The sequence below is a fragment of the Borostomias antarcticus genome, assembly GCF_949987555.1.
Source record: "Borostomias antarcticus genome assembly, chromosome: 3".
NCBI lineage: Eukaryota > Metazoa > Chordata > Actinopteri > Stomiiformes > Stomiidae > Borostomias > Borostomias antarcticus.
Window position 1 is genome coordinate 37380939 of NC_140236.1, and position 27914 is coordinate 37408852.

Sequence of the window (27914 nt, forward strand, 5' to 3'; positions counted from 1 at the left end):
ATTACAGTTGTGTAGAATAATAAAGATGTGTGGATCTGAAAGAAAATACTCATTGTAAAATTCTGTGTCTGAGATGTGTTTATTTTACATATACATATATTGGACATTTGTTGTAATTAAAGATGTTTTTGTGTAGCCTGTCAACTCGTTACAGTCCGTTGAGAACTTAAGAGTGGGCAGATTCAAACTGGACCATGGATGTATTGGGCCTGGACCCAGGTGATGCTGCGGTGGGCTGGCGCGCGGAGTCACCAACGGTCGAGGACGTGTACATTTTGGCTGTGATTCAGTCCTCTCGGTACCACACGTTATATTATACCTCCATGGTACCACACCGCTCCTCTCGGTACCACACCAGTCCTCTCGGTACCACACCGCTCCTCTCGGTACCACACCAGTCCTCTCGGTACCACACCAGTCCTCTCGGTACCACACCGCTCCTCTCGGTACCACACCAGTCCTCTCGGTACCACACCAGTCCTCTCGGTACCACACCGCTCCTCTCGGTACCACACCAGTCCTCTCGGTACCACACGTTATAGCCTATTATACCTCCATGGTACCACACCCCGCTCCCGGTACCACACCGCTCCTCCCGGTACCACACCGAGTGCCTTCTTCGATCTCGTTAAACTAGACTACAGTCAACTACCAGCGCAATGACAACCAACGGTAACGACAGACCTCAATGGAAAACAACAATTATTGTCAGCACATCACTTCAGGTAAAACCAAACAACCATGAATGAGACCAACACGGAGTTAGGATTTAAAGACCCCCTAACGGTTACGCGCTTTACAGTTAGCAAGCAATAGATGGTCATATGCAGTACGAGGAGACTAGTCTAGTCACACTTGTAGGCGAACCAAAGGGTCTCATCATACCAGGACTTATTAAAAACAACACTGTGACTGAATAAATGGTCTGTTGAGGATATATATGCACTTCTGACCCTTCCTGCAAACCTTTCTGTGCCCAGAATCATGACGTTGTGAGGATGCTCTGCGCTCAGAAACACCTCGTCCGGTTCTCAGACAGTATTGAGTCCGGGAGCTTTGTTCTTCCTTTGTCAGGTAAACAACACACTCATTAAATAATGATGGCATGTCCAGTTATATGGCTTTAGGCCTGGGCCGCCTGGCTGTGTGTTGGCTTTAGGCCTGGGCCGCCTGGCTGTGTGCTGGCTTTAGGCCTAGCTATGTTAATGGGGTATCATATTGCTGCTAGTCTCATCTTGATCTCATTCACCAGCTGTAGTGAGTTGGCTTCTGGTGCCTCAGTTCATGGGCATGTCATCAGATACTTCCAGCTAGGCTACTTCAAATATCTCCTTTGTACGTTTTAGTGTTGCAATAGACCTGCACATCTACAGTTGATTTCCTGTTACATGTAATATATGAGTTATGACATCTCTTAATCTGAGACACAAAGTTAACATTTTGTGACAGTTGGACCACAAATGATCATAGGCCTACTGTACGCCCATCGACCAACAGTGTCAGTATGAACTTTGTGCACTCTGCGTTTGTCAAGGTACTGCATTTCTGGTTATCGACCCACAAGAACTTCCAGAAAAGCTAGAGGAATCAGGGCTCTTTGAAAAGATGGAGAAGTTCGTGCATGTTCACCGTAATAGTTTTCTTCTTCTACAAGCCCCTTTTTATGGAAAGAAGGAACTTGACACCTTGTCAGCTATTCAACTCAGGTAGAGATTCCATTGAACTGTAGGCTACCTACTTAAATAGCCCTGTTCTAGAACGTTAATAATAATGGAGACTAATAAAAGATGTAGCCCCACATTGTTTTGAAATGAATCATGCAAAATCAAGACAATTGAAATGTATACTATTACAAATCAATATTGATGATCTCTGTCTTGCCTGAGGGAGTCTATGTCTGTTGCAGATTCCTGGGCAGTAATCTCAGAGTTCTCCCTGTCCGTAACAGTGCAGAGATAGTCAAGGGGATGTTGACTATTGCCAAGGTAAGGATGGAAGACATCACACCTTTTATTGGAGAACAAGTAGGCCTAGTATATAAAACAGCATGAGGACCAGTTTAATTATAGGACCTTGTTTTTGTGCACTGATAATGAAGCTGGATGATGGCCAATCTAATTTCCAGGCCACCAGTAAGCCCCATGTGGACAGCGTGCGGGATCGGATATCTCTGGCTCGGGCCCACATCATCGAGAGCAGCCCTGTGTGGGAGATGCTCAGAGACATAAAGCTAGGATGAGCAGCTGGTCTAAAGGGGCAATGACAGATCGTCTCAAGGCCTTCAACGACACCAACCTCTTGCAAATGTTGAGTTCTGGTCTCATCACTAAATGCTGCTATAGTGTCTGTGACCATTTCTTCTGCATTCTGAAGCTGTTAATTGAGTGTTCAGCAGTAAAGAAATCACTTTAAGCAGATTTGTTTTTGTTTTTAATTGCCCAAATGAAAACGTCAAACATTAGAATAAAGCAACATTATGAAGCAGTCATGTGCTGAAAGTTCAGTAACAGACAAACGTAACCAGTTTTAGTTTATTGGTGGTGCTTAGTTTTCTCCTTGGTTATTTCTTCGATGCGGACAATAAGACTCTCCATCAAGTCGAATGTCACCATAGCACTTTGCAGTACCTGAGAAGTCCAAAAGAATGAACGTTAATATCTCAAGAACGGTAAAAACATCATTGTTCCAAGAAAGGGGATTTCAGTTAGCCTACCTGGTACTGGATCTCGGGTGGCATGTCAGATACCTTCTCCTGCCGCACAGTCATGCTTTGGACCGCCCTGCTTGCTCTAGCCGCTCTGGCCTCTGGGAGGAGAGAAGACTATACATTCTTTTCTCCAGAAGGAACAAACCTGTTCAACTATATTCCAATTTGATTGGAATTCAAATAAACAAAGTGTATTCTGTGTACCCCTTGCTTTCATCTTATGGTCCTCTCTCAGGGCCTTGGCCTCAGCTGCGTAGTACGATCGTGACATGCTGAGACACACGTTCAGGAGCCTCAGGTAGTCATCCTTCATCTGACACAGCTCTGGCCCTGCACCTGCCTGAACATGGGGGATCAACCGTGACCGTTCTGCCATAACCATATCAGCCTGTATCAGGGTTATTCACTGCTGAAACTTATTGACTCACAATGCTCTTCCAGTAGTAGTCTCTGATGAGCAGAAAACGTAGCAGATTTAGGGACTCCATTATCCTAGGTAGAGAGAAATACAATGTTTTAAAACAGCACCTGTATCTGAGCCGAGCACTGAGAACTGAAATGTGAGCTTCATTAGATAATGGGTCTCCACCGGCTTCCATCTGGCTTATGCTGGCCACAAGATCTGCTGTAGCCTACGCCTAGAATTTGCAGCTCTTGTACAGTTTTAATGATGATTAGACTAGCTCACATCCGGCAGGCTCTCGTTTTAGAGAGAAGGGAGAGGATGATGGCTTTGATGGACTCACCTGTCCATGCCCTGAAGCAGATCTGTCTCTGGGCCTTGAGGCAAACACAGCACAAGGCCCAACAGGGGGAGAAACTGGCTTCCCAGGAACCAGTCATTCCAATGACCTGGCTAGAGGCACATGAATAGCATAGAAACATGTTTCACCATTGCATTTTATATATACATATATATTTATATCATTGCTGCTGCATTGAAATGAGTTGTAACATTTTTTTTTGTCTCACCTTCATGGAGAATTTGACTTGATTTTTAATATTCTTGATCACGTAACCTTGTACTCCTCCATGGAGACTGGTTTTTAACATGCACCTGCAACATAACATGTAATTTGCACATAGAATGTTATATTTTTTGTTTATATTTGAGATTAATTCCAATTTCAATTAAATGTTTTCTTTTTTATTCCAAAAATATTCTCACCTGAAGAATTTGTGTTTTGCCTCAGCATCTAATTTATCTATAAAGAGCTGGAAAACCTTAAGACCTCTTTCTCTCTGGTAACATAAGAGAGCAGTGATTATACACATTCTTTATGACATTCAAATCTGAATTGCTATTTTTCACACAGTAGTTTACTCACCAAGTGCTGGATTGGACAGTCAGTCAGGATTTGCAGCAAGTTCTACATTTCAGTTCAACAAAACAAACTACAAATTATTATTTGCCTTATGCCTGATTTGCTTACCACAATAATTACAGTGTTAATGTAATATTATGCTACAGTATTGACTGATTGACTCACTTGTGGGACACTGTAAAAGGACCTCAGCTCCAGTAGCTCAACTGGGAGGCTGTTATCCTCCACTCGCTCCAGGCTCGTGGCCTGCAAGGCCTGAGGGACCCAGGGGGGGAAGTGGTGAACTTACAGTAGACAACTCTATCAGGGATATCTGGCTGATTTTTAAACTGTATCGCCATGTGCTTACCAAGCCTTTGAGAAGCCAAGATTCATCCTTCCTGTTGTAGATGAAAAGATCACATATGAATAAATCATGTTTAGAGCATCTAATGGAACATGTTAGACTACCAGGCTTTGGATAATTTTGTACTGTAGTTAACTTTTGATTTACCTGCTCAGCAAGATGTTGATATATTCCATGTTGCACTGCAGAACAAACACAGGGCTGAAAAAGCAAAACATGAATTCCATGAAATGGAATGTGTTAAACAGCAGTGGTAGTTTAGCTGTCAGATATAAGCAGAGTCTTCTATAGCTTAATATGTGTTATACCCTATAAATGTGCGCCAAAACACTATTGCAGTGAAACACTATTAATGGTTGCTCACAGACCTGAAATCTTACCTGAAAACTGCAGGAAAACTCTCGATGCTGATGAGCTGGACAAAGAGCAGGTATGCCAAGCAGGCCCGAGATTCCTGGGTCTGAGTGTTGTCAATCGGGAGGCTTTTCCTCAGAGAGCTGTAGAATAGAAGTTCTGGAAGAGGCTCCTGAATCGCTGGTAGGGTGAGCTAGGATCAAGAGTGCAGTGAAACCAGTAGCCACGTCTCGATGAAGTTCATCAAAAAAGGGCTCACTAACCTTAGAGCGATTGCTTTGTTTGAAGATGCAAAAAGAACAAGAACTTTACTCACCAGGATGTTTGTTGCGAAGAGCCACAGGGGAGTTTTCTTAGCTGGGACTAGCTGTGCCTGTAGGAGAGGCTCCCTCAGGCTCTCCATACAGCTGGAGGGAGAGGATATTGTGGTCAAGAAGAAGCCACTGCTGCATCTTGACCACTCTAGCCCTAGCAGCACAGTGAACTCAATCCAAACAGGCAGGCTGGCAGACACCTACAACTTGAAAAGCTCAGTCTTCAGCTCATCGCCTTCAGCAGTGGCGGCGTCTACCCTGTTGTCTTGCCTCTTCACCTCATCCACGAAGGGCTCCACGAACATGGCCAGGGCATCGCAGCAGCGACACAGGCCAAACTCATCAGCCACCTCCTGCTCAGGTGTGTAAGGCACAGGCAACCTGGACACCTGCTTCTGCAGGGCAGACAGAGCCAGGCCCACTGCCGAGGCCTTGTTGTCACCCAGACGGAGCAGGACTAGGAGGGACACATGGATATTGCATGTTTATATCTGAGTTGAGGTTAGATGACTTAGACAGCAGGGGGAGACAGAGACCATCTGCAGCAGTGTCAGTGCTGCATTGGACTAGAATGTTTTCATTGATTCATGTTAGCACTTTTAATAGATGTTGTATGGGTAGATTAGAAGATATGAGTGTTAGTTTATTTCATAGGAATGTCGGCAGGATATAAACCATTGGTCTGTGGTAATTTAGGATGTGTGGAGAGCTAGGTTGTTGGTTTGGTAATTTCTAGGAGCACAGTGTTACCTGTCTGAAGATGTGGGGCGACAACTGTGATAGTGTCAGCGATGGTGTCCGGGTGAAGGTCCTTTAATTGTCCAAGCAAAGCAAACAGGAGGTCCTCTGAGCCGCATGTCTGAGTAGGATGAGAAATGGGTCCATTGTACTGCATTAGATTCTCGTTGGTTACTTGTGATTTATCATTGGCCATTCCTTGTGCTTACCTTAGCCAGGTGTGTGATAATGGCGTGACAGTGAGAGTGACTCCTCCCCTTCCTCAGCACCTCGCTCACAAGGAGTCCTGTGAGGCCGCTGCCCATACATCTCACTATTTGCTGAATGAGAGAGAACACAGCGTCTGTCATGTCAAGGGAATTTATTCAGTGCCAGTTTTGGTACACCATGTTCTCTCCGATGTGATGTTGACTGCTTCCTCATAATTGTTTGAACGAGTGAGTGTTAGTTCACTTGTGTCAGTTACAGACCCTTTCTTTGAATTACAATTCTGTACCATTATGTTCTTAAGAAAGCCAGTAGAGACACATTTACAAAACCCTTAACAATTAAGTTGAAGACCACAGATTTTTCATTTGTAAGTACATTTTTTAAACTTGTTTGAGGCTAGCTCCTGAAAGAGCCCTGATCCTGTACATGCTCTGGGAAGGGTGAGCACAGGAGGAGCGAGGGCGTCGTGGGGAGGGGGGACAACCAGGGGCACTTAGAGGGGCGCCGTACCAGAGAGGGTTACCAGTGGAGCGAGAAATCTGAGTGCATACAGTATCTGCTGGTCTTCTCCCCACACCTCTGGGTCAAGAGGCCAACAGGTCAGGGGTAGTGGCAGAGTGGCGATGTTGCAAATCCAACAGGGAAATGGCAACTGTTTCGCTCCAATAGACTGTTTTCACTGAAGAAACGGTCACAGCGTAGTTGTCACTAGGATGTGGCTGTCTTTTTTTTTTTGCCTCCTAAACTGTCACCAGATCTACGCTGTCAATATCAGCCTAGTTCACTCCATATTTGTAGTGTTCGGTCCTAGGAGACCTGAGAAAGTAGTTACTCATTATGTTATGTGGATGGGTGGGATGGTGGGGAGGGTTACATGTTATGTTTGATTCTTATTGAGAGGAATTTACCTGGTTTTTATCATCCTGAATGAAACGCAGCATTTGGGCACTGTCACCTTGAGCAATACAGGTGGATCCAACATTCTGGAAGAGCTGATGGTCCTCTGGCTTCAGACCACTTTCTGGGGTATCTCGCTGGAAAGATGTCATGTAAAATGGGATCATCCCCAGCCTGTGTTCATCTCTGTTCAGTTCGGGGTGTGTGCATGCTCCCCCATTGTTTCAGCATTGCTCTGTGCATGCTAACTCTGTTAGCACCTGAAAGCACTGATCATCTTAGCTGCTGCAGTATGTGCCTGTTTAAACATATTCGGCTTAAATTCATCATTATAGAATGCATGTAGTTATTTATCCTCACTCAAATTGAATGCCTTAACATGGTTCATATAATGGTGACTTACCCATCTCTGGATGACATCATGTAGCTGATCCACAGCCATAAGCACCGTGTTTCCACCAGTCTCAGACAGTCCTTAAGGAGTCTGAATATAGTTTCAATGTTCAGAATGCCAACCCTTTGAAAAATAACTCAAACAATGTCTAAAGATGCAATTAAACAGAGAAGATACAAGTGCCGTATCTGTCCAGGTTTGAACCTCATGAAAGGACTGGTAATGGAGGACTACTAAGAGCCCTTGGTAAACCTCTTATCAAGCTATGTGCCAGAGATGTAATAGGATTAAAGCAGGGCACTCCTACAGAAGTGTCTCGAAGGCTCTTGTCAAGAGGAGCTCAGTCCCAATCCCGAAGAGCTGTTGTAAAGGACAGGGATTGGTGTCTCGTGTTCAATGAACCAATCTTACATAGAGCTTAAACTCTGTTTAACTGATTCTACAATACCAGTATTGACGCCACCCTAGTATGCTGTGGTCTCAGAATCTAAAATGAGTTAGGAGAGCAGCATGTTATAGAGACGGTGAAGACAAATCCTGTACTGCTTAATGTTGACATATTGTTCCACAGTATGTAATCACAAAGGCTTCAAAAGGACACACCCGCTCACTGCCTCATGTTCCCTGTGTGTGTGTAATATAATATCAGCACAATCATTGACTTCCTGACCCAGTCAGAAGGCTTAGCGCAGGGAAGGCTCAGGCCCTGATTTGAGATGAATGGGGACAAGAGCATGTTTGAACGGTTGGATTTGGCCAACATCTGCTGCCTAGGTTTACTCTCTGTATTGCGGTGTGATGAAAGTTTTGAACAAAAGCCACAATGCAAATACAGCAGAGACAGACAGGCATTTGCGCCATGTTTGCCCCTGATTTTTTCCATTCTTAATTGGTGGCTGACGAGTTATTGTTTTGTCAGTGGCTGGTCCATGTGAGGGATAACTCTAAGGGAAATATTTGTAGGCTAAACAGAGTGAAAAGTGGGACAATTGAATTTAGCCTTGGCCTCTACTGTGTAATCCTCAATGATTTCTATCCATGTGTTTCAGCAACATTAAGACTTTGTCACTGGCAACAATGAGACTTCTAGTTGTCTCTAGAATTCACAAGGATGATACAGACAAATATCTACAAAATGTGTTGAATAATAAATTATTTGTATGGAAAGACAATACCTATCACTTGATGTCTCCACACTAATGGATACAGTACAGATTGACCCTGAAGAATTGTTCTTTTTTCCAGTGGGGAAAATCAGCTCAAACTTCACATCAATATTTCATTATCGTCCGTCAAGGCTGCTGTCGAAAGCGGTGACCAAGCTCCACCTCTGGAGGGCGCTGTTTTCACAATGTGATCTGTAAGTAGGGAGTGAATCCTTTCTGCAGTTAGGGGAGCATTGTGTAAAGTCTGATGAACTCAACTGTTTTCAGCAAAGAAAATCTGTTTTTATAGTGAATTTAATATTGAATAAAAACCTTATTTGATCTTACCGACAATTTTCAACTGTTGATTGGATTCCCAATATGAACGGGATAGTTTTATGGAATCACATTTAGGTTTGAGCCTGCTTAGTTCATTCTTAGCTGCTTTGCTGATGTCAAGCGGGGAGCAGCAGTTGTTCCAGGAGGCATATCTGAGGTCACTGCTATCACATGTCCATGTATATTTAATTAGCAAAGCAACAAGAAAACAATTGTGTAACCTGACTGCCTATTAGATTCATGGCTGCTTAGTGTGAGACGTCAGGTGTGTTGGGGTTGATCCTCAGAATATTGCCCTACGGTGGACATGGTGCATATAGGGTTACAGTGAGGAGGGACCATATCAGAACCCTTTTTTCTGGTAATGGTGCTGTAGGTGCTAATCACTGTTGCTTTGTACGTCTGTCCTTATTTCAGACATGTGTTTTAATGGATCTATTTTTTATTTCTGTATCATCTCTGTTGCATTTCAGGTAATAATAATAATAATATGAAAAAAACTATACTTGTATAGCACCTTTCATGCCAATAAATGCAGCTCAAAGTGCTATAACAGGTGCAAGTTCTCAAGTACATGGAGCCCTTGGAGGGGAACAGAAAGCCCCCCCCATATCTCCCCACAGTCTTCAGTCTTTAACCTTATTTCCTTGGTGACCTCTTAGAGAACACAGGCTACTGAGTGGACCATTTACCCAGGCGGCCCTCAGCCCATCTCAGTGTGAAGGAGCAGCCCAGGGGGGGCAACCTCTCCTCCCTGCTCCAGCCCTCCCCAGACAGCCTGATCTGCTCATGAGAAAGGGCCATGTTTAGGCCTACGTCTCCGCTTTAGCCATGCTTGACTGTGGTGGACTGACACGTCTGATTTCAAACAGATATACTGTGTTTTGAAATGACCCAGATTTACTTTTGGATTGGTGATTTCCGCGTAAGCACCGGCTACCTTATTTAGAGGTGGAGTACAGTACTTACAGTAAGTTGAACTCAGTAGAGTAAAAATAAAAGAGAAATTGGTGGTAACATCTCAATCCTTTCCTATTGCACACATTTACAGTTAGCTGGAACCTTTAGTTAGTTGGAACCTTACACAATGAGAGGCAAGTTCCTGTTGTTAAAGTCGGCGGTGTAACCATCTTAGGTTCCACATCTAAGGTGAAATCATCTTAGGTTCCTATCTACTGTAGCTATTTCTGAGCGTCTATGACCTTCCAATACGGATCCAGTTTTAGGATGGATGACCTGAGCTTGCAGTTCTGAGGGGAGCAAAGCTGCCCTGGTGGACGGGGAGCTAATGGAGCCTAGGTCTCACTAGGGAACATCCTGACCCTGGCCCCTTTTCTAAAAGCTTTGCGCCCCATACCAAACAATTGAAGGGAGGGGCTGTGGGGGAGGGGCCTGAGTGTGTGTGTGTGTGTGTGTGTGTATTTGTGTTTGTGCAAATTTGTGTGTACTTTATTGTAGGCTGTCGTGCGTATGTTGTCCAGCCTTTTTTCACATCTTTCAACAAGCCTTAATGCTGCTTTATCTAAGAGAGTGGTGACAGGTGAACGCTTCCAAGGTGGGACAACAGCCTCGTGGCCTGGTCTCTCCTGGACACCAGCATCTGTCTCTCCTGGACACCAGCATCTGGTCTCTCCTGGTCTCTCCTGGACACCAGCATCTGTCTCTCCTGGACACCAGCATCTGGTCTCTCCTGGACACCAGCATCTGGTCTCTCCTGGACACCAGCATCTGGTCTCTCCTGGACACCAGCATCTGGTCTCTCCTGGACACCAGCATCTGTCTCTCCTGGACACCAGCATCTGTCTGTGGACGGAGGCCGCTGGGGGGAACTGCATCAACAGATCCATACTAGCTGTTGCACACAGCTTTACCAGGGTCTGGTCGCCCCTTTTGTAAATCGGCATTTTGATGACAATTACCAGTGTTGACTTGTTCCCAATCAATACACACAGAGCGGGGACCTTGATAGACACAGATAACTGCTCCCTGTCTGCTGGTTCTCTGGGCTGTGAAGCCTGACACCCTGTCTAGCCGTAATCAATAACTGGCGTGTCCCAGATCACAGGCATGGGCAAGGCTGGGCGCAGACTTCCCCCAGAAACTCCCCACGGTGGAGGAAACTGAGATGTTACATGTGAACTGGCTGTCAAAGCAATTTTGTCATCTTCCTCTCACTAGTGGTTAGAGACGCTGACACACTGTGTTTGGGGTTACAATGTCTTGTTGGAAGTGATGGAGGCTTTTAGCCTTTTTAAAACTCTCTTTATCCGTTAAAATGCTCACTCAAGTGTTAGAATTTCTATTTCAACCTCCTCCTACCTACCCAGCAGGTCTCCGGTCAAGTCAGCCGATCCTCCGCTTCTCCTCAACTGACTTTCTGAAAAAGATATTGGAATATCCAGTGTGTATGCATCTGGAAATAATAGTAATAATATATATTGTACAGGCAGATACTCAAATGAGAATATCTATTTAGTGGAAGGGATTTTGTGTACAAAGCCTGTCGTCATATGAATGAATTGCTCACATTTGCTGAAAATGGGCCTACTATCAAAACTGGCCAAGAGGTCGTGCACCTTGTTTTTTTCCGTGATGTTGTGTGAATGTTGTTGCTTGGTGGGTGAGGGACCAGAGATCCAACCCTGAGTAGAGGTGGCCAGATCACATTCTCCTTGTGATCATTAATGTTTCAGATGGCGCCAGAGGGGGAATGGGAGAGTCACAGCATCGCCTGGATCCATTTCCTCTAACCGTGGAACCATCCCACACTGTACACACAGCCATGGCAACCTGGGCCATCTCTGCCAGAGAGATTTGGCAATATTTTAAAACAGAAATAAAGCAGATATACTCATGCTTTTGATATTGACGATCAATTTGTCTCATTTCACTTGACACAGGGTTACATGGTCGACATGTTTCATCATCACCTTCATGAGCAACACTTTCAATTTAGCTTAAGTCACAGGTTATTGACTACTGTTTTTTTTCTTCAATGATTCATACTCATCGTGGCAAATTTTTCTGGGTCTCTTTTTGCTTCTGCACGAGTCCAGTGAAGACCTCTGGGGCTGGGAGGTACTTAGCAGGCCTCTCCCCTACGCTGAGATCCCCGCGCTGGGCTTTGATCCTGCTGCAGTCTGACACGACCACACGGCCCCCTGAACGGGCATTAGAGCAGGCTTCAGCAAGCACAACATATGTGCCTCCCTGCTCCGCCACCGCTCAAATCATTCATTAAATCACAACACAAAAAGTAACTTTACTTGAATGCCTCAGTATAAATATTTGATCATAGCTGAGAATAAATCTTTGTCATTTTGTACTCCTTCCTCTAGCTCCCCCACTCCTCTGTCTTTCTCCTTCAGGTTTTGATACACGCACACGCTTGGCTTGGTTATATGTGAAATGGATCTTATGAATTTTTCAGAAAGATTCATAGCTGCGATCAGACGTGGTTGAGTGGGGGACTGTATCACAAAGTAACATTATTGTGCTGCTGCGCTCTCTCTTCAAAGCACTTTCTGTTTACATAGGAGAGATTTGAACAGAGGGAGTAGGAGGGAACATTGCAACATAAACAGTATAAAGGTAATGTCTTCAGATGGAAGTCAAGATATTCATTTTTGTGTCTCTATCATGGCCCCCTACCATAAGCTTTAAGTAGCTTCTTTGGGGACCAATTCACATTCATATGCACTTCCCTTATTATTTCCAATGTCTGTGTATGTCTGTGTGTGAATAAAAAAACAATCAAACCAATCAAACAAAGATAGAATAAGTTACAGAAAAATATAAGATTCAAATGAACTTTCTGGTCTACACTCTACACATCTCATGTAGATGACAAATTCAAAGTGCTGTAAGAGCTAGTATTTCTTATGGATGACAAACAAGTGAATCAACTCTTACATAAAAGGTTTTCAAGCTCTACCTGTCACTTATGCTCTGTGGATTTCCTTGGCATATGCTATCTATCCCCTCAAAAGGCACTCTTTGTGATCAACCCTTTTAACAAAAGTAAATCCTTGTAGCACCGTACTCGGGATTCATTTGTTATGAGAACAGACAAAATAAAGATGAAACGAATCTGAGATGACGGGGAAAAATACTGCAGTTGACAAGCTACAGGAAGAGGACTTGGGTGGGAAAAGCCTGACTGTTTGCTTTCGTATGGAGTGTAGTGAATACCTGAAGCGTGTGGACCAGTGTTCAGAGGCCTGTCTGCGCGGGGGGGGGCTCAGAGGCCTGTCTGCGCGGGGGGGGGCTCTGAACACTGTTCCACACGTACATACTGTGGCCTAAGCTGTGCCTTAGAACCCCCTCTATTTTTCCTGAGTGACAGCTCACATCCAAATAGTGTAGTGATATGTAATGCTAAATGAACCGCGTAAACATGTCTTTCAATGAGCAGACCGCCCTGTGGACTACCCTCCTTTTTATCAAACCGCTGGGTTTCCCCCCTGGACACATGCTGTTCAGGGCCCCGGGCCCTAAGAGCAGGACTAATGGAAAGCTTTCAAGGCATGCTTGTCTCGTTTGGCAACTGCCTAACTCTGAAGTCACTAGTGTACGGTCACAACCACTGGCTCAGCCCATTCTAGTTTGAGGACCCTCCACCCCTCCTGCACGCACACACACACACACACACACACAGACACTTCCAAATGCATACAGAACACCTCACTCTTTCCCTACTCTCTCTACAGTGATGGGCGCTAGTCTGGCAGTAACTAAGGGAAGTGTCATGTTAAACCAATGAGAGCTTCAGAACAAAATTCGACATCACATGCGATCAAGGTCTGCTTATTTCTCCAGGGTACAAATAAGCAGAGGAACTCCCCGGACCTGGGCTCAGGAGCAATCAAGTCATGGTCAACGGGTGGGGGGTTGAAACGGTCATATCTTGACGTGGGAAGGTCACAGAGACCAGGGGTTTTGACTCGCATAAAGCTCCCCACCTAACGATTGCAGCAATACTAAACATGTCCTGCTCGCATGCACGTGCGCACAGCCATGAAATGCATTCATGGGTGGAGGCCTGTGCTCCGCGAGCACCATTTCTAGTCGTGTGTTTTGTTACCTCGGCCCCAGCGACAGTGCAGGGCGAGAGGTAGTGTTTTCAGTTGTGTGTGTGTGTGTGTGTGTGTGTGTTTTTGTCTGTTAGCAGGATTACGCAAAAACTACTGGAGCAATGTTCACACAGCTCAGTGGAAGGGTGGGGTGTGAGGGAAGGGTGTGATGTGAGGGAAGGGTGTGGTGTGAGGGGGGTGTAGCTCAGTGGAAGGGTGTGGTGTGAGGGAAGGGTGTGGTGTGAGGGAAGGGTGTGGTGTGAGGGGGGTAGCTCAGTGGAAGGGTGTGGTGTGAGGGGGGTGTAGCTCAGTGGAAGGGTGTGATGTGAGGGAAGGGTGTGGTGTGAGGGGGGGGTGTGGTGTGAGGGAAGGGTGTGATGTGAGGGGTGTGTAGCTCAGTGGAAGGGTGTGGTGTGAGGGGGGTGTAGCTCAGTGGAAGGGTGTGATGTGAGGGAAGGGTGTGGTGTGAGGGGGGGGTGTGGTGTGAGGGAAGGGTGTGATGTGAGGGGTGTAGCATGATCCAACTTAGAACCCATTCAATTTCGGAGCGGATCCGAATCACGGGGCGGGTCCATGAACTACCCAAACACGGCCGGCCATTCACCAGCATTCATTGTTTGGACCAAGGTAATGCAAAAACTACCAGAGCGATTTTCATGAAAGCTGGTGGAGGGATGTAGCATGGGCCAACTTAGAACGCATTAAATTTTGCAGCCGATCCGAAACGTATACATTTGTAGAATTGATAGTTATACAGACTGAATGCATGCGGGCACATATACTGTATATCTTATTCTATTCTATACTGCACAGTTACTGTACATATGGATGCACTTAGTCCCTGATATCCCTTTTTATGCTGTTACCCCCCCCCCCCCCCAATCTAGTAATTTTTGTTAGTCTGTATCTAGCTTTCTCTTCTTTCCAATTTTTCTGTATTTTCTCAATGCTGAAACACCTAATTGGGGATCAATAAAGTCTTATCTTATCATGGGGCGGGTGCACAAGCTGTTTCCTGGTTTGTTTGTTTGTTTGTTAGCAGGATTACACAAAAACTACCAGAGCGATTTTCATGAAACTGTGGATGGTGTAGTAGCATGGGTCAACTTAGAACACATTAGATTCTGGAGCGGATCGGAATCACAGAGCGGGTCCACGAGCCGCCCAAACATGGCCGCCATTCAACTCCTTTCATTTTTTAGAGCAGGTTTTGATGAAACTTGGTGGAGGGGTGTAGCATGGGTTAACTAACAACCCATTATATTCTAGAGTGGATCCAATCAAGGGACAGGTCTACGAGCCGCTCAAACATGGCCGGGCGGCCATTCATCAGCATTCATTTTTTGGACCAGGATTACGCTAAAACAACCAGAGCGCTTTTTTGAGAAACTCGGTGAAGGGATGTAGCATGGGCCAATTGAGAACCAATTCAATTTTTGCGCTCACAGAGCTACGAAAATGCATTCAGGGGTGAAGGTCTGTGCTCTCTGAGCATCATTTCTAGTTTTAAGTCTCGTTATACTGTAGCTGTAAACAGTGTAGTCAATGATGAATGAGTATTTACTAGAGTACCTTTACGTGAATGAAGAGAGTGAGGAAGTCTGGGCCATGCCTCTCAAAAGAGAGAAGGCTTGTCCCACCTTTCCCATCCCACGTGTGCAGGCTGTCATCTGCTTCCGTGATGTCTCTTGTTATTATTTTTCTCCCATTCTCCTGTCTTTTCTTTCCAGATTCATGAATAATTTGTGTCTTCGCCTTGCTGCTTGATGACAGCTGTGCAGTTGGCTTGCAGTCTATTTTTCGGATCAGGTGAATAATGAATAAGGCCTTGCAACAAAAGAACAGGGTCCAATATGAGCCCTACTTCCCCCGCAGTCCACCTCTGCTGCCCTGTCAGCCAGAGGGGAGGAGGCAAGAGAAGGGAGAAGTTGCTCTCTCTCTCTCTCTCTCTCTCTCTCTTTATCTCTCCATCTCACTCTCTCTACAGTATCTCTCTCTGCTCTGACCTGTTCGCTTAATAGAGCCAGTGCTGAAAACTCAAGTCACAGTCACTGACACTAGACCTATTTTGATGAAACTTAGTGGAAGGGTGTAGCATGGTCCAACTAAGAAGCCTTTCAATTCTGGAGCAGATCTGAAGCACGGGGCAGATCCACAGGGCAGGTCCACGGGGCAGGTCCACGGTGCAGATCCACGGGGCAGATCCACGGGCCGCCCAAACACAGCCAGCCATTCATCTCCATTCATATTTTGGAGAAAGATTACGCAAAAACTACCTGACCAATTTCCATTAAAACTCGGTGGAGGGTGTAGCATGGTCCAACTTAGAACCCATTTGATTTTGGAGCAGATCTGAATCACAAGCCGGGTCCGCCCAAAAGCCAGAGCCGCCCAAAAACAGCTTAGGCTCAGGACCGCTTATTTCTCCAGGGTCAAAATAAGCAGGGGAACTTCGCCCGTTTATTTACCCGCAGGATTACACAAAAACTACCTGACTGATTTTCATGAAACGGGGTGGAGGGATGTAGCATGGGACGACTTAGAAGCCATTACATTTTGGAGCGGATCCGAATCACGGGCCGGATCCACAAATGAAAACAGAACTTAGAACGAAGCCAGCTCCCTGTGTGGGGGTGCTTGAGACACAGGGTTTGGACTGGGGTGTGCGGGCTGAGAGCCTGGAGTGTCGACGTACACATTAATCAACTGCACATTCTGATCTAACAGGTGTCAGTGCGTCACTCGTCATGGCTTCCTCCCAGAACTTGCCCACACTGGGCTCAGACCTGGGTCCTCTGATCCACAAACACACATGACCACCTCTCATTATCTGGTTGGGTGCGGGTCTCTATGGGTCTGATAGCTGTGTGAGATCAGGGCTCCCTTGTCGCAGATGCTTCGTTTATATTTGGAGGTAGCAGGGTTGATACTTTTGCCAGTTGAAAGGCTCTTGTTTAACAGTCTGCTAAATTAAGGGAAATATTTGTCCAAACAGGGCTTGATGAAGATTGATATCTATGTACTGTATGAGGCTATAGACAGAAACAGTGAATCCAGTTGTTATGGAGGCATTGAGCGCCCTATTACTCTGAGTTAGATACTGTGCTCTTAATGGCTGTAATTGTGCATTATTTGAAATATGTATTTTATATTTCATGTGTTATTTGACATCAATAATAAATTGTTAAAAGCCACCAAAACCAGCACTCTCAATACTAATTGCACAACTATGTTCTCTGTGTCAAGGGAGATAGATTTTACTAATTTGACTGTGTTGAAAGGGCGACACCACCTATATCTGTATTTGTTTGTGTACAGTATGTGGTGTGTGTGTGTGTGTGTTTGCGTGCGTGTGTGCACATGTGTGTGTGTGTGTTTGCGTGTGTGCACACGTGTTTGTGTGTGTGTTTGCGTGTGTGCACACGTGTGTGTTTGTATGTTTTTGTGACTTTATCTGTGCACGTTTGTTATAAGGGGATTGAGAACCAGGATGTACAGGAAGAGCAGGCCTAGATTTGAGCCCCCGAATGCAGAGCTGTGATTACTCACCCACTCAAATCGATTGGGCTGTTCCAGGACTTTCTCTATTCATATTTGATATGCCTGGGGGCAGTGGGGTAATGCTTTCAAACCAGCCAAAGGCCTTGGAGGAAAATCTGACCAGCCTAATGGCTTATTTGAAGACTTTGCTTGAAAAGATTGGAGCAACTGAGCTGAATCTGCTAAGCCTATCCATGTAGAAGAACCATCCTACAATCCACGGTCATGGGTTGATCAGTTATACATGAAAGTCTTAAAACAAAATACTATATGAATTCACTGCTGGTATAATTACAAGAATAGTTTATATAATCCTAAGAACATAGTTCAAGACTTTTGACCATTTTACCTGAAATGATTGCTATTACAGTATTAATAGCCTACTGTAAGTTAACCATTTAAAACACCCATAAACCACTGGGATTTAGAACCTGGGTTCTGCACGCTTAAGGGCTGACATGGGTGCATTAAAGAGCACGGTGGCTTGAGGCTGCCTCTGAGTGTTAAAGGCACTTAAAGGGACGGTTGCTCTCCTTCCCCTGAACTCCCCAGAGCTCAGATGCACAGTCTCAGACAGAATGAGAGAATCAGCATGAGAGATCAGTCAGTCAGTCTCACTGGTCATCAGCCTGACCACAGCACCAGGGTTAGGGTTAGCCCTAACCCTCACTCTGACGGGCTGCTATAACACAGTTATCCCCTGCCGTGTTAAATACACATGCATTTTCCTGTAGTCTTCGGTCTATTCATCTGGGGGATGTAAAATATTCAGTATGTTCGCAGGCCTGAATGTTGTAAGATTTGGGTGAACTGAAGCATTGAAAATCCTTGAGTCAGTGATTTCAATCAATGTAGAGGAAGGAGGGCTTCCTGATTGAGTTGTCTCACTCTTCCCTTTTAAGCTGAAATGACAGTGATAGTCTATCTCAGAGATATGGTAAATGTAAGCTAAAGTGTGCGTTGTTATAAAGATCATTAAATTACCATTTCATATTCTTCATTTTTAAGTCTGAAGTCCCAATGTTCTGGCAGATCAAGAGCACAGAAGCCCTTCTTGGGACAGAGGTGTTTCCAGTGTGCCCTGGGGCCCTGCCGTGTGATGCTCTGTGATGGGTCTTAGTGCCACAGGGGTAAATCAATCATGGCCTGAAAACAGAGCTTTATAAACAGTAGGCATTAAAGCCTTGTGGTTGGTTAACGGTTAAGCAAACTCACGCAATGTTTAGGGTTCAAACATGGCTCAGTACTTTACTGCCATGGCCAAAACAAATAACTTGATAGGAGTTTGACAGATGAAAACGTTGCCACCCTATAGCCTACACGCATGATTTAATTTTAAATAATATGAGAAATGAAATGTAAAAGTTAAATGTAGATATTTCAAATAGTCTATGCATGACTAATGTTGAATTTTGCTTTGGAATAAGGCTAATGTTGTCAATGGGGGAAAAAAACTCCTACAGGCCTAGTTAAACACGAACTGTTTTATAAAAACATGAAACATCAGCCTACTCTAATGCTTTCCTGACTAATAGCACTTCAACACCTTTGTGACGGCTCATTTTGGGGGTCTCCTCTCAGATGTTTAGTAAAATAGCCAAAGGCAATAATGCACTTATTACTTACATACAACAGCTCCCTCGTATGATTCCTTACACCCATAGGCCACTATAGACTAATAGACTTCAAATCAATTTAAGCCCAAACAAATTATTCCACAACGAATTCAGGACTGCACTGAGACTGTTCTTATAGAAGTCAAACAACAACAACAATAATAATAATAATAATAACAATAATAGGCCTAATAATAATTATTATAATAATAGTGTCTAAAGCAGAAACACATTTGACTGTTATTGGAACTTCTTTTAAATAAATTTCGTTCCAACTTTTCATTGTGTGCAATGTTCGCCTGTACCTCAGTTTAATAGCCTATAGGGCCCAGGCCTGCAGATATGAAAGAATACGGTTCATAAAGGATAACATGAAATGTAGCAGAATTGCAAATGTAGACATGACAATTATATTACAGTTCAATTATTTTATTCAAGCAATAATATATTCAATAAATAAGGTTTGACGTCTATAAACAATATCTTGATATAGTTCATATTCTTTATAAAATACAAATGTGCAATTTGAGAGGTATGCAAACAACATGGCTTGGTTTATGAAGCGCAGCCTATAGGCTGCTCAACGTTGATTAAATTACAAAGGCTACTGTAGCTTTGTGTAGAGACTGTTTTGCCAGCATCCTTGTCTTTGAACTGAAAGCAAAAATGCATTCTTTGGAGAAACTGTGATTTCCAATGGTTAAACACAATCGCTTGATTGTTTGTATTCTTAGCCGGTTATTTAGTATAAATATTTAGGGTTCAGACCGTGCCCCTAGATTTTCAAACCAGTTTTAAGTTAGACCCATGCCCTGAAAAAAAGCCTATTTCCCGTCAACAAATCGGCTGGCCAAACTAATTTATCACGTCTTGCAGCCAAACAAATCCGATTTATTTTGGAACAATATGGTAGCTTATAGTGGTTTTCTGGCTGTAACACGTGGTTTGTTCAATAGCCTAGCTATAGTGTCCGTTCAAGTTTGTGGGTATTTTTGTTTCACTTGAGACCATGCTGTGTTTCTTTGTGCCTTCTCAAGTCCACTTTCCGCTGGAAGCCCTTTCCACAGAGGTCACAGCCAAACGGTTTGAAGCCCGTGTGTTTTCGGCTGTGAGTGATGAGATTGGAGCTCTGGCTGAACGCTTTCCCACACACTTGACATTTATGCGGCTTCTCACCTGAGGAATGAGAACGTTTGCATTAACCAACTTATCATTTGAACAGCTCAACCATATAAAGTAGCCTACTTATGCTCACATAAACACACACAAATGTTGGCCAATTACGCACATCCTCGCCAATTACGCATTTGATTACCAGTGGGTAGCCTTTCAGTAAAGGCAGGTATTTATATGATGCGTCGGCCTACATGTAGGCTATACTTGCCTGTGTGGATGAATGTGTGCTTCTTCATGTCTGATTTCTGGTGGAATCTCTTCCCGCAGTACCCGCATGGGTAAGGCCGTGTGTCCGAGTGGATGAGGAGATGTGTGGATAGAGTGGACGATCTTTTGAAACTTTTCCCACAGATTTTGCAGTCAAAACTTCTTTCCTGTCGAGGTATACAGGAAATACAGGCTTGTATTTACCCAACTCTGACATAGGATACAGATGACCAAATGATAGTGAAGAAAATTTTTGTAACAGAAGAATGTTCAAATGTCTTGTTACCTGTGAGTGCACAGCTTTATGTTGCTCCAGGCTGACAGCGTGTCCAAAAGTTTTACCGCAGATTTCACATGCAAATGGCCTCGTCCCGCTGTGGGATCTGCGGACATGAACCTCCAGTCCGTGCGGAGTCGAAAACACCTGCGGGGGAGATCAAGTTTACTTCTTACAGTTCTTATAGTTTGCAAAAAGACAACCTACTTTGAATCATCACACCATTTACGGTAGAATTGCAATTTATGATTATTTTGTCCTTACCTTACTGCATTTGATGCACTTAAAAGCCCCATTAAGAATAAGACGCGAACAGAGAGTGTCAGATTCGGGCTTGTTCTCTGGGCTTTTCACATGTAGTTTCCCGTCAGAAAACAGCCCAGGAATAGAGGCTCTCTCGAACAGGCCGGTGGTAGAAGCCCTATATTCACTGTAATTCTCTGCTCCAGGACTTCTCTCTGTGAATATGGATGGTTCGCTGTCACTGTAGAAGCCCAGAGGAGGACTTCTCTCCATGTCCATGTGGTGCTGGAAGGTCTGTTGGACCAGTTGCCTGAGGTCAGATCCCGAGTAAGACGAGTTCCACGCGTAAGGCCGAAACGGAACTGCGAAGGGTTGCGTCTCATCCACCGAAGGCGACAAGGATTTCTCAGAATCGACTGTTATTGGAAATAAACAAATCCAATTAGTGTACCCAGATCTAGACGCAGCATCCTATCTGATTGTCTCGTGATAAAAATGAAAATCGTGTTTAAATTGATTGATGTATAACATCGGGTCAACAGTGTATATGGCTCAACTGATTATCTCTTTGCCTAATAACTGGACAAATAGGCTGAATCATTGTATGACATAGGCCTATAAGCTATGATATTAGTGTTTTTGATATAGCCTAGACTAGGCTACATGAGGGTGGTCATCGGCCCTTGTCCTACCTGGGGATGCTGAGGGAGATGGAGGGCGCCACAAGTCTTCATAGTCTGGGGACCGACCGCACGCACCATCCCCACAGCTGTGCGGGGACTTGGATGAGAAATCACCGCTGAGATGAGAGCCGGGGCTGAACTCGCCTGGATCGATTATCAAGGCACCCGAGTCTTCTGGAATCTTACTTTCTGCTGTCAAATGTGGAAAAATACATTTTGCTTTAAAATATATATAATTGTGAGATATGTCTCACATCTGAAATTTGACGACGCTATTGATTAAAATAAAATACATTAAATATTCGTTTGGAAGACTACACATAGTTCAGGCCTAGTCTACAATTGTCTAAGAGTCAAATACATTTTCAATTACATTTTAGACTGCAGAGTAAGCTATAGGTAATTTGATTTTAAATAAAGTTGTAGCCAGACGTTTAACCGTTTTAAAATATCTGCATACAAATCCATGTTTTAAATTTCAGTGTTAAAAATGTGTTTCGAAAATGTAGGCTATGTTAGACTAGATAATGGCCGAGTTTCCCGAACGAGTTAAGAAGCACTTAACTCCAAAGTAGGCTACTTCTTAACTCCCATGCAAAGGGTTCTTTATCGGGAAACCCGGGCAACGTCTAAAAACAAATAAAAGTAAACCCCAAATATTACATAATTCACTTAACAATTAGGCCTAAAATATGACAAATAGGCTAAGATTATGTTGGATGTAGCCTACGAAAAATGTGTTTCAAATTATTTTGTCTTTTTAGGCCCTGTGCAATTATGATGTGCACTTGTCTGACAAAATAGCCTACAGCCAAGCATGAAGCGGACAATGGCCACATACCTGCACATATATGGGCTAAGATTGTGTCCAGCTTGCTGTAGTCATCTTCTAAGGACCGGGGCTGGTGGTAGCTGTGCGCCTTCTTACTCTTCACCAGGAATGACCGAGGCATTTTACGTTTCCTTGTTCGGCCTTAAATCGATATCCAAAATCACTGGTGCTCCAGCAATCTCCGTTTTGCTCGGTTGCAGAAGCTCCGTTGTATCCCTGAAAAGATTTGGAGACCACTGGTTGAGATGCATGGACATGTGTAGGCTATAAGAGATTTTTGATGAGGACTGAGCATGCGCAAACTCCCCCTCTCGTCTGCCAGGTGTTGGGGGGACAGGTGCCAGAGGAAGCGCCTCTGGTCTGTCTGTGATTGGTCCTCCTTATAACAAACGCCAGGCAGCTCTCCCGGATCAGACTATCTCGAGGGAGAATTAAAGCCCATGGCAATCAGGATAAGTGACACACTGCTTTATCAATGCGTTACTCAATCCTTGACTCCGGGGGAGAGGAAATGCGGAGACCGGCAGGGTGCCAACCAGCCGCAACTGTTTTCAAGGAATTATGCCACGTGCATTTCAAAACATATTATGCACTCTAAGGTATCTTTATTGTAAGTACAATGGGAGCTTTCCCAACTGAGAGGTTTGTGCTTCGATGTATGCATTTGCACTGTCATGTCCTGCACCCCTGTCCTGTCATCTGCAACAGCGTCTGCCTTAACCCTAGTCCAATTCCTAGTATGTGTGAGCCATATACATGGCTAATACATATATCTTGAATCAAAATTAATCACACTGATGGGCTATTAATACAAGGATGGTCGATAGACCTATTCTTTTGCGTTTTCAATATATTTTGTGTCAGTTCTATTCGTGTTTTATACCCTATACCTCCTTAGACAGCAACAGTCACTCTGTTGACACGCCTGCGGGGCCACAGCAGTTTCATATGTCACTGTCCTATATTCAGGGACCGGCCAGGTAACTAACAAACTAACAACTAACAAAGCTGCTCTGTCCACTTCCACACCGGGACCCGGATTACCTGCTCTGCACAATTACGATCAGAACAATAGAACCAATCAGCAGAACCATAGAACCCATCAGCTCGCGCGACAGCCAGCCAGTGGGCTGAGAGGCCTCGTGCCCGCAGACACAGAAACATCAAACAAATGGCGCGTGCCATCATTAATTGACTAATGATCTGATGAATCCAGGGATTAACATATGATATGCATGATAGTAACATATGATATGCATGATAGTAACATATGATATGCATGATAGTAACATATGATATGCATGATAGTAACATGATATGTATGATAGTAGACCAGGCCGGCCTATAGACTATTGGCACTATAGGCTGTTAAACTTCTTGTGACAGTTAGGCTCATGACACAATTTCATTTTTCTTAGACGGCGTGGAAAACTAAGGCCCTTTCACAAAAAAGGTGAACCATAGCCTAGTTATCAGTTAAAGCGATAAGGCTATATTGGACAATATAAACAAATGGATAGGCCTAAAAGTAGGCGCATCATAGTAGGGCTACTTAAGTAATTTATGTGTGTAAGAGCTAAAGAAGAAACATGTAAATGTAAAATGAGTCATCAGCTATTGAAAGTAACTTGGCCGTTTGTTTAATGAATTATAGGCCTACTTTAAGACGATTCATCTTTATACGGTTGATAGAATTTCGAGGGCAGTCAGGTATTCTGGTTGCCCAATTTAGGCTGATTGGAGACAAACACGACTTCTTACAGGAAGCCAGAGCACCATATGTCTTCTGTCGATTAGACGCATCTCCACCAGGCATCCGGGCCCACATTGAGTTCGAGAAGATATGACATGCTACCGATAAAACAGTAACCTACTGCCTCACCGCATATCATATCCAACTACTTATATGTAGTTGCAATTGATTTCAGTCGGCTACAATCGAACCTCATATTTTTGCAGAATGAAATGTGTCATTATGCCCTAAGGTAGGCTATCCCTGGTGGGTGCGAAGATGAAGGAGACCTCACTATTCATTATTATTATTATTATTATTATTATTATTATTAGGTATTATTATTACTAGACAATCTGAAATATGGGAATATGTAGCCTACTATCAATTATTTCACACGTGCAGAAAATGGGAACATGTAGGCTAGTCTATTAAATCATATAAATCAAGATGGATAAATCTTTGTTATAATTATATGTTTGAATTCAATTGTCAAATATAAAGTGTTTAAGCTTTCAAGACCACTGCATATTGTCTTTAAATTGAAATCCCTTTTCTTAAAGTCGCGGTCTGGAAGCATCGAGCCCCTCGGCTGAACCCGCAGGATAACTAAAGAAAAGAAGGTTCCAGCAGCCGCGGAATCCAAACCTACAAACCTGAGATGAGATGAGCTGCGCGGATGATCCGGACTCATAACCACGCGGGTCCAGATTAGAAAGAGAAGTTGTGTTTAGTCCCATTAGATCAACTGCGCAATGAACGAGGGCTCCTTACAGTTCGGCTCCTAAAACCCGAAACTTCCTGAACGTTATTTCAGCAAACAGATTCATGAGCAGCGTTGAAGTCGAGCAGTCCGGGGCGAAGCGCGACACATTTTTAAGAATTTGCATAAAGCATTATACATTTAGGGACGCAATCAATATTGTCATATCAGTGTTGTAAATCAAAATATCTGAAACGTTGAAAAACGGTTAAGATAAGTGAAATGCATTCGAGTCTGATCTTGACTCATGTCTCGTGTTAAGTAGTCTTTTAAATGATCATACTGTAGACAGTGCAGTAATTGATTTGCAGATGACTCGTGCCCATTTCAAGTCCAAATGCAGCCAGTGTTGCCAAACTCAACCGCCAATTTCCAAACTTTTTTACCTTAAAATAAAAAATCACCAGAAAATGTACATTGCTACATGAATGACATCGGAGTTCACTAAGGGTTTATCAAATAGTTTATTGTGAACTCATCACACACATCAACCTGTCACACGGTTTCAGAGTGTGACAATCATCTCATATAGTGTTAACGGCAGCCACGTATTGTCTTATTGCATTATATTCTCTCTGAAAGTGCCAAAACCCATGCCTCTCCCAAACAAACAATTCTATCAAAGATAGCATTTGCACAAAATCTTAATATTGAGGTTTGCAGTGCACTCTGGTAGCTGATCCCAGCTCATCTTCAACTCTGCCAAGACGAGTCTGATGGGTTGTGGTTCAGAGGCTTCACGTGAACGGGGCTTGTTTAGTGTTGTAATAACTCGACCCTGATAGCCTTGTAGATCATGGTCATCCCATGGGAGACGGAGTGGAGCTGACTGATAACAAGGCCTCTACAAGGCATACACTTTGGTAACACAAGAAAATGCTTCATTGCTCAACCCACAAACTTAGTATTTTCAAGAGTGTTCATGGTTTTCAGTGTTAACTGATGTCATCTTCCTGTAAAACATATAAACCCCATGAGTCTAAACGTCCCACTGGGCTGATGATGACTCCACAGCATATGCGCTTACTCCACTTTAGATGAAAAGTCCCTTAATTTATATTTGTATGCCCACTTCAGGAGAGCAGCTTCCATCACCACCCTCGATCTGCACTGATGATTCAGTTTAACTAGTTACATGCTCCCATAACACAGCATGCTTAGATATTCTAGACTATGAGCTTTTCCTCGAACAAGAATATCTTATCTGCCCCCCCCCCCCCCTCCCCCCATCCATGAATATGATCTGAAACCTCTGTTCATAGACACCATGTACATAGACACCATGTTCATAGACACCATGTTTGTGAAGAATGCCTGCCGATCACTAAAAGAGGGTCTCGACACCAGCTTCAACTATGTCCCTTTCATCTGAATCGTACAATACATTATAAACATTAGATATGCAATAATTCATTATTAGATACATATTTTCAAGTCAAAATGGAACTGGAAAAGAAAATCCAACAACATTTACATTTGTACAAACATAGAAGCAAGATTTCCATTGACCGTCTGATACACCAGCCCTATCAGAAGACATGTATACACTAAGGCCAAGAGATAACATTTTACAAGTCAATGTTGGTGCTGCTTTTCTTTGATACTGGGCTCTTCACCAGATGCTTTACTACAACATTAGTGACAAAACATCCCTCCTATTCACTGTCCCTCTTGATGAAAGACATTGAGAGTGAGGATCCATACATTGTTGATCTTAAAAAAGCGCTAAAAATATAAAAACGGATTGAATGAAGTGTGTCATTATGCACAAAGCGTTCTATTGCACAGTCTCTGTGTTGTACCTAGTTGTGGGGCTGAGGGGGCGTGGTCTGGGAGGTCACAAAGCTCAAACCTGATTGGTGCTCCTCTCTGATAGTGTGGAGATCCAGAGCAGCGCATTGATATGTTCCATCAGGCAGGTTTTGGCAAAACAATTATAATAAGGGAAACTGAACATAAAGAACAAGACGCACACATAAAGAAAAACAAACTCCACAGGCGTGATTCAGCTATGGTTTCATAAGGTGACAACATTCCATTGGTAGCATCCAGCTGCTGAGTCCCAGGCCGTGCGTTCTCCCAGAGACCAGCCCCCTGTCCCCTGACGGACGCGCCCCCGTGGTCCTGGGTTAGGGCTAGGGTTACCACGGCCGGTGCCGGTCACACGGTGGTGGTCTTGTGGCTACTGTTGGACGGTACGGAGAGGCGCAGGCCCTCCCCGTCGTCGTCCCCCTCGCTGTCAGAGTCCCCCAGGGGGGGGTGCAGTCTGAGGCGGCTGCTGCTCCTCTCTTGGGGGTCGAGGTGGGCAGGGGCCTTGACTCCATCTTCATCTGAAGAGTGGTACGATTCGTCATCCGCCACGTAGTGATTGACAATATGGATCCCGTCAAAAGTGGGCGGGTTGGCCACGCCCCTCTGGCCTTTTAAGCAGCGGACCTGTGGGGAAGGAGGGGCCAGTGAGGAGAGCTAGAAGCATGCTGGGTATTACAGCCTATAAACACACAGACACACACATCACATGCACACACCTGTACAGACAACAAGGTCACATCGGATAAAAGATTCAAGGATCTTAATCTGTCATATGTACACAATACAGGTACTGCGTGTACAATGAAATGCTTACTTGAGACCAGTAGCATAAATCAGTAACATCAGTTTAAACCTGCAGTATGTGACGTTTCATAATATTTAACAACTTTAAATATTGCTATAATAAATCAAAAGTGATAAGTGATTGATCTACACTGTGAAAATCACGTTTTGTAAGCTGCTGTTTGGCTCTGCTACAGCAATTAAATACCCAACACAATATAATGATGTGTCGGGTCGACACCAGAGCATTAAAGTCATTAATAGAATAATAAGAAGCTTGGAGGCGTGGCCACACCTGCTTTAATGTGTGAGATCCAATCAGCAACATGGGGGCATTCTTCTATGGCCTTATGCCCAAACCCACAAGCCGCGAGATAGAAGCAAACTGATTTTAATTTAAATGTTCACT

The 27914-nt window shown here is 44.0% G+C and overlaps 4 protein-coding genes across 5 annotated transcripts in view; 1 reads left to right on the forward strand and 3 right to left on the reverse strand.

The window, feature by feature from the left end:
* Window positions 1–659: 659 nt before the first annotated feature.
* Window positions 660–2239, forward strand: cUnh1orf146 (chromosome Un C1orf146 homolog; the record flags this gene model as incomplete). The annotated part of the gene is made up of 5 exons (XM_084461668.1): window positions 660–725; window positions 981–1074; window positions 1535–1706; window positions 1907–1985; window positions 2126–2239. 5 exons carry the CDS (start codon window positions 660–662, stop codon window positions 2237–2239), a joined length of 525 nt encoding a protein of 174 aa, XP_084317794.1.
* Window positions 2240–2531: 292 nt separating this feature from the next.
* Window positions 2532–11568, reverse strand: glmnb (glomulin, FKBP associated protein b; the record flags this gene model as incomplete). The annotated part of the gene is made up of 18 exons (XM_084436193.1): window positions 2532–2627; window positions 2714–2805; window positions 2912–3047; window positions 3136–3199; window positions 3454–3563; window positions 3680–3764; window positions 3876–3949; window positions 4036–4077; window positions 4198–4287; window positions 4382–4412; window positions 4526–4579; window positions 4759–4925; window positions 5049–5139; window positions 5251–5503; window positions 5797–5905; window positions 5994–6104; window positions 10444–10572; window positions 11521–11568. 18 exons carry the CDS (start codon window positions 11566–11568, stop codon window positions 2532–2534), a joined length of 1782 nt encoding a protein of 593 aa, XP_084292319.1.
* Window positions 11569–19994: 8426 nt separating this feature from the next.
* gfi1ab (growth factor independent 1A transcription repressor b) lies at window positions 19995–22536 on the reverse strand (the record flags this gene model as incomplete). The annotated part of the gene is made up of 6 exons (XM_084435801.1): window positions 19995–20173; window positions 20382–20547; window positions 20667–20804; window positions 20922–21316; window positions 21593–21775; window positions 22425–22536. 6 exons carry the CDS (start codon window positions 22534–22536, stop codon window positions 19995–19997), a joined length of 1173 nt encoding a protein of 390 aa, XP_084291927.1.
* A 2830-nt stretch (window positions 22537–25366) lies between these two features.
* The window catches only part of evi5b (ecotropic viral integration site 5b), a 45986-nt gene continuing 43438 nt past the window's right edge, over window positions 25367–27914 (reverse strand). For both annotated transcript variants that reach the window (XM_084435798.1, XM_084435799.1), the window contains one exon: window positions 25367–27346. In XM_084435798.1, coding sequence (XP_084291924.1) covers window positions 27071–27346 — 276 coding nt within the window. In that variant the 3' untranslated portion in view covers window positions 25367–27070. The remainder of the gene's footprint in view (window positions 27347–27914) is intronic.